This window comes from Engystomops pustulosus, chromosome 10 (assembly GCF_040894005.1).
Source record: "Engystomops pustulosus chromosome 10, aEngPut4.maternal, whole genome shotgun sequence".
NCBI lineage: Eukaryota > Metazoa > Chordata > Amphibia > Anura > Leptodactylidae > Engystomops > Engystomops pustulosus.
In genome coordinates, this window is record NC_092420.1 from 73,961,995 (window position 1) to 73,973,781 (window position 11,787).

The 11,787-nt window shown below is 42.8% G+C and overlaps 1 protein-coding gene across 3 annotated transcripts in view; it reads left to right on the plus strand.

The window, feature by feature from the left end:
- Positions 1-10,616, plus strand: part of LOC140104608 (torsin-1A-interacting protein 1-like) — a 14,600-nt gene extending 3,984 nt beyond the window's left edge. For 2 of the 3 annotated variants that reach the window (XM_072128226.1, XM_072128225.1), the window contains 9 exons: positions 274-363; positions 567-623; positions 784-831; positions 4,397-4,486; positions 6,233-6,280; positions 6,752-6,805; positions 6,911-6,958; positions 7,258-7,317; positions 9,457-10,616. In XM_072128226.1, coding sequence (XP_071984327.1) covers positions 274-363; positions 567-623; positions 784-831; positions 4,397-4,486; positions 6,233-6,280; positions 6,752-6,805; positions 6,911-6,958; positions 7,258-7,317; positions 9,457-10,265 — 1,304 coding nt within the window. In that variant the 3' untranslated portion in view covers positions 10,266-10,616. The remainder of the gene's footprint in view (positions 1-273; positions 364-566; positions 624-783; positions 832-4,396; positions 4,487-6,232; positions 6,281-6,751; positions 6,806-6,910; positions 6,959-7,257; positions 7,318-9,456) is intronic. The other variant, XM_072128227.1, reaches the window with a different exon arrangement.
- Positions 10,617-11,787: the final 1,171 nt, after the last annotated feature.

Here is an 11,787-nt window from a genome sequence, read left to right on the forward strand (position 1 = left end):
GAGCCTTCAGGTCATCAGGCTTATTTGCGTACAGTCTTTCATCCATGCTTGAGATATTTATGGTCAGTTCTTAAGAATAAGTTATTATCAAATTAGTGTCGTTTCGAGAACTGGCATTCCCACCATCTGGTGCTGGAACCAGACACCTCCATCTCCTGTGTATGGGGCCATGCCAGGTTTTACCAGAAGATATTTTCCATAAATTTTTACGAATCTTCATGTCAGTATAAAGAAGACATTTTTTTCTTCATCCCACCGGCTTATCTCTTATAGTCACACCTGAAAGTGAAGACGACTCTGATGGTTCTGATTACAGTAATAGTAGTGGGAAAGAAGCATCTGAAAATGACCAACAGTCTCAAAGTAAGTGGAAAGTTTTGTGATTTCTATTGATTTTATATTTCATCTTTAGGTTGAAGGGTGTGATGGAAGGTGACAAGCTGAGCCCTGTGATATATGGGATTACATGGTGCAGGGTCACCTTTGACTGGACTATTGGGAGAGATGGGGAGAGTCCTGCTTTGCATTGGGTGATTTTTGTTAACTATTTGCCTTTTATTTTACAGCAGGTAATACAAAAAGTCAGACACCCCAACCTAAAGGATACAGCAAGTATACTAAAGGTATGTGTGTATTTATTCCTTGTAGTTTCACATTAATAAATACATTGATAAAAAAATTTACTCTCATTGAGTCTCTCTGATGTGTGTGTTGCCTTGTCATAATAAATGGACGTACTGTATACCATGAAAATCCGCAACAATGTAACCTGTTATCACATAGGCGATGAAGAAACAAGGTACCGCCGTAGTGAAATCAGGACAAGTACAGGTATGTTATATTAAAATATAATGACACAGAGTTATGTTATTACTATTCCATTATTAACCTCTTAACGCTCAGCGTCCGATATATCGGACGCTGAGCGCAGTGACTTAGCGCTCAGCGTCCGATATATCGGACGCTGAGCTGATGCCGGTTCAGCTCAAGATCTGAGCCGAACCGGCATCGGGAAAGACGGGGTGCCGGCTGTGACTGATAGCCGGCACCCCAGTGTAACACCCGCGATCGGAGTTGTCTCCGATCGCGGGTGCTTAACCCGTTAAATGCCGCGGTCAGCGCGACCGCGGCATCTAACATGTATCTGGGGGATCTTTCCCCCACGATCGCCCCCCCCGAACCGTTTTCGGGGTGCGCCGATCGTTGCTATAGTAACTCTGGGGTCCGATCTGGACCCCAGAGTTACCTGCAAGAATTGCCAGTAAGATGGCGTCTGTGACGTCATCTTACTGGCACAGTGCCAGCCTATGCAAGTGCATAGGCTGACACTGATAATACTCTGCAATACATCAGTATTGCAGAATATTATCATGAAGAAGCAATCAGATGATTGCTTCTTCATGTCCCATGGTGGAAAAAGTAAAAAAAAAAGTTATTCAATAAAAAAATAAAGTCATAAATCACTAAAAATGCCCCAAACCCCCAAAACATATAAAGAGACATATAACTCAAAAAAAAAGTCTAAATCATAAGACAAACCCCACATATATAGTATCACCGCGTCCGTAACAACCCGTAGAATAAAAGTAAATCATTATTGAACCCGCACGATAAACGCCGTAAAAAAAAACTGTTATAAACCCTCCAAAAATTATGATTTTTACCTTTTCAATCCCACAAAAAATGCTATAAAATGTGATCAAAAAACCATATGCACTGCGACATGATACTGGTGCAAAGTACAACATGTCCCGCAAAAAAACAAGCCATCAACCAGCTCCGTAGCCAAAAAAGTAACAATGTTATGCCACTTGGAAGACGGCAATACATAAATGATAGATTTTTTCCCACATTAGGGTTTTGTTTGACAAATTTAGTAAAACGTAAGAAAATATATTCATGTCTGGTATCCCTGTAATCGTATCAACCCATAGAATAAAGATAACAGGATTATTAGTCTACACGGTGAACACCAAAAAAAAAAGAAGTAAAAAATCCAGTACAGAATTGATGCTTTTCTACTCCTGTCCTCAAAAAAAGTTCCTAAATTTTCAACAATAGGTGATACAAACCCCAAAATGGTAACACTGGAAAAAGCATCTCATCCCGCAAAAAAAATGGCATCACATGGCCCCAATAACGAAAAAGCGAAAATTTTATAGCCTTCAAAAGGGGCCAATGAGGAAACTAAAATCCTGGCAGCTGCAGCGCCCTCCTTCCCTTCTGCACCTCGCTGTGCGCCCATAACACAAGTCACAGCCACATGTGGGGGGTCTTTGTACTCAGGAGAAATTGCAGAACAAATTGTATGGTGGGTTTTCTCTTTTTATCTTTTGGAAATGTGTAAATTTTAGGGCTAAATGAACGTATAAGGGAACAATATGACCATTCTAAATTTCACCTCCATTTTGATTCAATTACTATGAAGATCTCAAGGGGTTAACAATCTTCGTAAATGCTGTTTCTGATAGCTTGAGGGGTGCAGATTTGAAAATGGGTTGGTTATATAGGGGGTTTTGATGCTAAATATGTAAAATTTCATTCAAAACTGTATTTATCCCCAAAATAGTCAATTCTGAAAATCCGGAAAAGCGATATTCTATTTGCAAGCCGCGTGACATCAAAATGAATTATCCAAACATTTCAGAAATTATGAAAATGTAAAGTAGACAAATGGGAAATGTTATTCAGCAACTTATTTAGGTGGTAAATCGATCTGCCTGAAAACGCAATGATTTTGAATTTCGAAAATGGCAAATTTTTCCAAAAATTTATCATATTTTCTTTTTTTTTGGAAATAAACGCAAAACTTATCTGCCAAAATTTACCACTAAAATGAAGTACAACATGTGGGGAAAAAACAATCTCAGAATCGCTTTGATAAGTAACTGTGTTCAAAAGTTATAACCATATAAAGCGAAGCAAGTCCGAATCCAAAAAATCGGGCTGAGCCTTAAGCTACAAAATGGCTGCGTCCTTAAGGGGTTAACATTCAGGGAATGCAAAAAGATCACAACCTCTACACTAAGAGGATGAATATTTAGTTATGTATTAATTTTTGTTTAACCTTTTAGGATAACTGTAAATTAAGAATGTGAATCTGGATCGTGTGGTCCTCTCATAGATACAAGTCAAGTGTCACCTCGCACTTGAGACAATCTGTTACGGGACAATATAAAAAAAAAAAACTTCAGGAAAACGCATGCTTATTCTAATAAAACCCCATGTTCAGTGCCCCCGGTAATCATTTACTTTACAGTAAAACAAAAGAGCAAATTGCTCAGTCCTAGAATGAAAGTATAAAAAAAAATCCATATAATCTCTACAATAGGTATTGCATAGTGGTAGGATTTTATTCTTCTATCTTTATGCCAGACCCGGGTATTGTATGGCCTGCGGCACACATCCGCCCCTCTAACTATCTCTGCCTGGCTCGCGTGAGATAGTTAGAAAATTTGAGCTAATTACCCCATCATTAAAGAAAACCTACGATCTGGGACCTACCTAATAAGTTGGGATAGTAGGTTGCTGTATACCGCCCCAGCCTTTCTCTCGATCCCTCCTAGCAGCTTTTCTTCAGCGCACAAGGGTCACGCAGCTGCACACACTCGAGAGATCTGGTTAGTGATGTCCCTGGATGCAGGACCATCAATTACAGTGAAGGGGGCTTTCTGAGGAAGAGAGAGCTTAACTTCAGTTTTAAACTCTCCACCTCCATGACTTTATACAACCAATTTACATCTTACTTCAAAGTTTATTATCTGGATGATGCTACCACACTGGGCCATGAAATAGACATGATCTAGGTGTTCAGCTGCTTAACATACTGGTAATGGTTTATTTGCTTAATTTTTTTCTGACGAGTTCCCTTTAAATAATGATGCAATTAGGTCCTCCATATTTTCATTGAATCATCATTGTAATGTTTTATTTACAGGTTTTTTTTATGTAGGGATAGGTTGTACACTGAATACTGTATATAGGTATTGGGTAGTACTGAGTTAAGTGTATTAGTCTCGCCCTCTAAAACCATTCCAATTTCTTTCTTTTTTTTTTTTTTTTAAACTGTATTTATTAAATTTTCATTTTTATGAAACAAAAAAAACCCCCACAAAACCCCAACATAGGGTCATCAATACAAACGTTGGGTCTAGGACCCATAGGAAAGAGTGGGAAGGAAAGAAAAAGGGGGGAGGAGGGGTTCAGTAGATCGTTGGGATTTCCATTCCAATTTCTTATTGGATAATTACTTGCCCTCCCCTGCTTTAGGCGGTTGCAGTGTAGTACATCATTTCTCCTGTAGGGGAATGTTGCTAGCTGCTTTCCTTGACCAGTTGATATTATGAGTTTTATACAGCAACATCTTAATCCTTTTCTCCCGATATTTTTCTTGCAGACGATGAACGCACAACTAGCGACTACAGAGAAGAACGCCAGGGAGAGCCAACCCTGTATAAAGAAAAGAGGGAAACGTGGAGAACTACAAGTATGTGCATGTATAATATAATTCTGCCCAGCACTTGTGTTTTGTCTTTTTCAGTTTGAATCCTGACTCTGTATATGAGTTATAATAATGGGGGGGATATGATGTCACATATTATCTAACAAAAATATATGCATATGAATTTCATTTTAAGAAATAAAACAGAACAGCAAAAATTGACCTGGACAAATAGGGACCAAAGACCCTCGGTCATGAAGGGGTTAATTTAAAAAAAAAAAAAAATTATTCAGTTATATTAAAAGAAAAAAATCTTTAAAAAAAAAAAACACCAACTATTCCCCCATAATCCTCCCCCCCAGCCCCTTTCTATATCTGCCTTTTTTTTTTTTTTTTTATTTATGTTGGTTAACTTTGTTTTAATCGATCCGACCTCTTACTAAATAAGAGGTCGGATCCTCGTTTCCTAGGCGCTGCAGTTGGCCGTATTCAGGAGGGGGTTGGCTGACACACCCCCACCACGCCCCTGTGGCGGGGACCTGTAAGAATAGCCGGCAGCAGCGCAAATATTGCACAATCGCTGTTGGCTCTCTCCGATATACAGGCAGTCCCCGGGTTACATACAAGATAGGGTCTGTAGGTTTGTTCTTAAGTTGAGTTTGTATGTAAGGCGGAACTGTATATTGTATCATTGTAACCCCAGCCAGAACTTTTTTGGTCTCTGTGACAATTGGATTTTAAAAATGTTGGGTTGTCATAAGAACCAGGATTACCACTAAAGCTTCATTACAGACACCTGTGATAACTGTTACAGCTGATTATTGTAGCCTGGGACTAAAGTACAATAAATTACCAATATCCAGAGGTCCGTCTGTAACTAGGGGTCGTATGTAAGTCGAGTGTTCTTAAGTAGGGGACCGCCTGTATATCCAAATATATAGAACATTCAGCCGGCACTTTTGCTGTCAGTTCTGCGGCGGCCGGCGCTGTCAAAAAGCATGGAGCGGCCGCATCAGAGAGAGTCTGCAGCGATTGCGCCCCTCATGGATACGGCCGACTGCAGCGCCCAGGATACGAGGATCTGACCTCTTATTTGGTAAGAGGTTGGATCAATTTAAAAATATGTAAATTTCTTTTTAAAAAATGGCATAAATAGAAAGGGGCTGCCGGGAGGATTATGGGGGCATAGTTGGTGGGGTGACAGATCCTCTTTAATGCACAGCCCAACGGGATGTAACTAGAAGACTTGGTCAGTCATAAGAAATCATAGGGGACACTTGTCACCCCTCAATGGTGACTCTAAGGGGGAGATTTATCATTGGTTTTCCTGGGCTTTTTCAGGGTGGAAAGTCACATGGAGGATTTTTGCGACTTTTCATTGATAAATAGTCATCCGGAACTATTTCACTGCACTATAATGTCGTACACATAGAACCACTAACAGTGCAAGGCCAGATTCATGACTTGCGACTTTTTTTTAAAAAGTAGCAAAAAAGGTCACGCAGTCACTGGAGCCCCCTGCTGGTGGAAGTGCTGCGACTCCTTATGCATTTTGTGACTTTTTTGCGACTCTTTGAAAGAAAACTGCCAGACACAAGTGATGAATGTGACGGCAGCAAAGCTCCAAAGACATAGAACTGTGTACTGATATATAACCCCCTAAGATCCTTTCTGGCCTGGACATTCCGATGCTTTTCTCAAGGGATTCATCTTGTGTATGCTAAAGCTACTTTATCTTCTGTAATGTATTAACCAGTAACATTGGCTACTTTCCTTGTGTATTTGTCACAGATCATGAAGCAGGGTCATCCCTCTATCATCGCTATCAAACACTAAAAGGTACTGGTGGCACTGTGGGGAGGGCGGGGCACTGGCGGCGGCACTGTGGGGAGGGCGGGGCACTGGCGGCGGCACTGTGGGGAGGGCGGGGCACTGTGGGGAGGGCGGGGCACTGGCGGCGGCACTGTGGGGAGGGCGGGGCACTGGCGGCGGCACTGTGGGGAGGGCGGGGCACTGGCGGCGGCACTGTGGGGAGGGCGGGGCACTGGCGGCGGCACTGTGGGGAGGGCGGGGCACTGGCGGCGGCACTGTGGGGATTAATTAAAATTAATTGACAACACACTTTGATCTGTAAATGAATGCATAAAACTCTTCTGCCGTTCTCATATCCAAGACCGCTAGCACATTATTTTCCTCTAATGTCTAGCACTCGCATGCCTCTCCCCTCCCGCGCTGATATAAGCTCATAGCTGCCGTCTCTGCTGCTCTTTGTTTTCTTTCTTCTATATTGACTCCTGAATTTCTCTGCAGAGGATATAAAGCCTCAGCCTGTCCAGCGTGGAGCACGCGATGGCTTTTCTGAAGGTAAAGGTCTATTAATGTATAAGCTTGTGTCATTCTGATTAGATACACTGCTCCGACTAAAACTGTGTGTTATTTATCAAAAAATGCCTCCCCTTCATGTTATAGAGGATGATAATAAGGACAAAGAAGTAACTCAATATCACCGGCAAAAAAGTACATGGAGAGGGTCACATACTTCTGTATATACCTGTGTGTGTGTGTGTGTGTGATATATATATATATATATATAATTATACCTCTATATACTCATAGATCTGTGCAAAAATAAAGTGAGCAAGGAATGCTGGGAGGTCTCAGCCTGCAGAATTATGAGTGCAGCTCTGGCTGTAGCTCAATATTAGAAATACATTACATTTCTTCTGCTCTGTATGAAGGTTTCCATTGACTGTATGGCAGGGACCCTATATATGACTGGTTACATGGTAATATTCTTGTTGTTTATCCTCTTTTAGCTTCTCGTACAGGCCTTGGAAAAGTAGAGAAGATAAATCCATCAAAAAAAGAAAAGCAAGGTAACGTATATCATCCTCTGTGTGTGATTTAGGATTTAGCTTTACATATTGTAAATGTTAACTATGTTACTATTCTTTCCTGTAAAGAAACTGAAATCCTATAAAGTCAATGTCCATTCCTTTAATAAGGCCTAATTGGGCCCTCTGAAGGGTCGGGCATTGACTTGCAGGATTGCTTTCTCCCAACATGATATTTTCACTAAACATTGTAGGAAATGTAAGTTTTTCTTATATTTTGCTATTAGACCGGCAGAGAGATCCCATTAATACAGAGCTTTTCTCGTTACTACTGATATTAATAGTGATTTTCTTGAATAAGTCAATAGTCCTGGTGAAGCCTGCTGGTTGTTGTACACTTCTCCATACATCACTATGTGGCTGTGCTGGGTATTACAGCATATACTGAGCAGTGTATATAGGGTGGGGGGGGGGGGTTGCACCACATCCACTTTAAGTAGTGGATCTGTGGGAGTGCTAGGTCCTCAGACCTTCACCAATTACATGTTTATGACCTTCCTTAAAGGGAATGACCTAATCTATTATAAAAGGGACACATTCACCAGATGTTACCCCATAAAACTACCAGTCTTCTCAGTTAGGGTATTCCCCCTTTTTAATGTGAAATCTCACCCAGTTACCCTTACAGATAATCCTCCTCCAAAGTCATATGAAAATAGGCTGCGTGGAGATGAGTGAAGTTTAGAGGCAGCAGGGGGAGGGCCAACTCAGACACTGTTATCTTCAGTTCTGTAGTAGCTAGAAACATTTAGTGTCATTGTAAAGATATGAATCTCCTCTTTGAGATCAAATCAGACTTGTGGTTCTATGACCTACAGAACCAGAAATACAGTTAAAACATGATGTGAACTGTGAGCTGTAGTACCAGCCTATGTCTTTAAACAAAATATACCATCAAATCGAGACGTCCCCTTTGTCTGTACTTCCTGCTGCTATTAGGTTACACAGGCAGGGGAAAGGTGAAACATGTTCTGCTCATTGTAACAGCCTGTGAATGTACAGCACTGAGGGACTCTGGTAACACTCCCTGAGCCCTTCAGGCTTATTAGTATAATTTTAAAAGTTGATTTTAGAAGCAAGGGGTCCATGGAAAATAAGTATAAGATCACAGTCACAGTGCCCCTGGTTTAACTGCATGTTTATCTGGCTCCATAGATCTCAGAACCACAAACCTGATGCATTATATTTAATTTGACACCTTGTTTCAAGGTACTACAAAACCAAGATAGAGCATCTGAAGTTACCCTCGCCCTGCAGCCTCTAAATGTGCCTCCTCTCAAGAAAATATGACTCCTCTTAGCTCATCTTAGACTTTTAGAAGAGATTTTTTAGAAGGAATTCTAGAAAGGACATTTGATGCCCTTTCTGAGAGCGCTGGTAGATTAATGGGGATTAAATCTGGTGTTGGTGTCCCTTTAAGGGATCAATCTTTAAAGGGTTCTCAGAATTTTTTTAAAGTGACACAACCAGGGCTTGCTAAGGCCATTCATTGGCCACAAGGGGATTATTGGTGAGCTGTTTTTTCCTGCACATGCCACAGCCCCCAGAATTGCTTGAATACCGTATTTTCCGGGCCATTAGGCGCACCGGAATATAAGGCGCATTAGTCCGATGCGCCTTATATATGTAATAATTCCATATATAAGGCGCATCGGACTATAAGGCGCGGGGTCCGGGGGCGGGGCGGGGACGCGACGCGGAGAAGAGACGCGACGCAACCCGAAGACGAGACGCGGGGGAGGTGAGGGGGAGGTGGAGGAGGGCAGCGGACCATACTTACATAGGTCCCCGCTACCGGAGACAGCAGATCTCCAGCGGGAACTGCAGACCACGCGGCAGAAGTTGTTCGTGCCGCGTGGTCTGCAGTTCCCGCTGGAGATCTGCTGTCTCTGGTCTCCGGTAGCGGGGACCTATGTAAGTATGGTCCGCTGCCCAGCGCCATACATAGGGCGCACCGGACTATAAGGCGCACTTTGGATTTCCAAGGAAATCCAAGGCTTTTAAGTGTGCCTTGTAGTCCGGAAAATACGGTATTTGATTTTTTTGATGAACGTTATGAATCCAGTCTACATTTACACCTGCAATTGTGGCTCACGTATCATATATTATTGTTCTCTCCAGGAACATGCATAAAATATTTAGTTCTGGCTCTCGTCCTGTTTGCCGGCTCAGCAGTAGCGGCTTTACTCTACATGTTTCCAGACACTTTCCAGAAGGTCATTGCAGATCAGCTGAAACTACTGGGAAAACAACAACAAGTCAAGAAAGACCTCAAAGCCGACTTTGAAAACCTGAGCAGCATCTTCACTAACCAGAGCCCTCAGATGTGGCAGAGAAGCAGGCGTATTCTAGAGCGCCACCTGGAGAACTGGAAGGGAAATGCAGAGCCTGCAATAATCCTCCTCACAGGTGCCCTGGATGCTGAACAGACCCTGCGCTGTCTTGGCACACAGCTAGCAGATATCTATTCCTCCTCCCTTAATGGCAGCTACTTACTGATATCTGGATCAGACTGGGCATCTGAAAGCAATGCCAAGGTTAAAGCGCACATCGATGAGAAGCTGGACACAGGTTTCCGAGGCACAACCCAGGCAGCGGTGCTGCACCGCCTGGAGCTGCTGCCCGCTGGGTCGCTGCTGATTCTCTACAAATATTGCGACCATCAGTCGGCGGTGTATAAAGATGTGATGCTACTGCTCACCGTGCTCCTGGAGGAAGAGACCCTGGAAAAGGAAATCCCACTTACTGATCTGGAGGAGAAAGTGAGAGCGTTTCTAATTGACAAGTTAACAGACTCCAACGCCAAGTCCACCCATGACGGGATGGACAAGGACAAGTTTAGTGGTGTCTGGAGCCGCATATCGCATGTGGTGCTTCCGGTTTACCCTGATAAAAATACAGGAACGTGTAAACTAGCGTCTGATGCATGAGGCCAAGATATACAAATGGCGCATCATATTCCACCAGAATGTACCGCGGCTGTTCAGTGTCTTGTGGACAAAAAAAAAAACGCATTTTTAAGGCGACCGCGCCTAAGTGACGCTATTTATGATTTTTATATCAAGATATTTCAGAGCACCAGTATTCCAAGGACAACTCCAATAAAAAAAAATACAACATAGGTTACAATTCAGTAACTTTGTGTAAGAACTCTCATAGTTTTGCTGACCCCGTGGAGAGATTCAACATTCAGCAGATTAAAAAAAAAAGAGACAGAACTAATTACTTAGCATCTGTCATTTCTCTACTGACAGCTTCCCTTCTGCACACGCTATAGAGTACTGCTTCATTTATATTTCTGAACATTTTGTGCTTAGGAGTCCAGTGGGCGGGTTTATTATTGATTGACAGCCCCTGCATACAGAAATGGCTGCCACGACTCACTGGACTCCTAAGAATTAGCAGTAATTTAATTATTAGCAATATTGGAACTTTTTGCCCAAAGCTATATATCAATTCTCTCAACACGCTGCCTGCATATACAACATTATATATAATCTGCCTACCTCCTCCTGCTATATAACATGCTATGTGTGCAGATAGGACACTATGTATAATTTGCTTAGCACCTCCCGCTCTATAACATACTGCCTGCGGATAGGACACTATGTACAATCCGCTCAGCTCCTTCTGCTCCATCACCCAGCAGTCTTGGCCTGCCTCCCTATGCACTTATGCCATTATTCCCATGCCGCAAACGTAGGTAGGAATTGGACCTGCTCTGAGTTTTGTGGCACAGCCTGGACATGGGTCTGGGGAAACCACAGCATATGTGTAAGCTTATAGAAATGAATGTCTTTGTGTTATCTGTTGAGTTACCAGGTAGCACAAGGATAAAAAATGTATGGGTGCATCTAGGTTGATTTGTAGTAGGGCTAAAGGCCAATGCAAGTCCCCTGTTCTGTTGAACAGATTACTGACCGCGCCAGTAGTGGATCATAATATGAGCAGTAGCCTAGCATCAAAGTCTTCTAGGGCACCCATTGTCACCCAAACCACCCACCAAGTAGGATACTGCCTTGTAGAGATAATAAAGAGGGGAACCCGCAGCCCTGAATACCACATACTTGTGGCCTTTTGGCACCTATGTATACAAGAGGACCTGTGAACTACCCCTATAGTAGATCCTTTACCTGGGGAACTTACAGAGGAGCTGTCACCTGTAAAAACCTGTACAAGAGATGCCGCAGTGTAACACTGCTAGCATTATTGGAAACCTCCGATAATGCCAGCAGACACTGCTGTGCTGTACAGTAGAAACGCCGGACCGTGCCTAAAGTGGTCCTGTGTATTCATGAGGGGCGGTCTGAGGCGCTGCTCCTCCCCCAGATCGCCCCGCCCACTACATATGCCGGCGATGACTGCCGAGTGTCATGCGGCAGTCACCGCCCCTAACCCCGCATCCCTCATGTATACGCCAGACCACTTACAGCACGTCCTGCGTTTCTATTG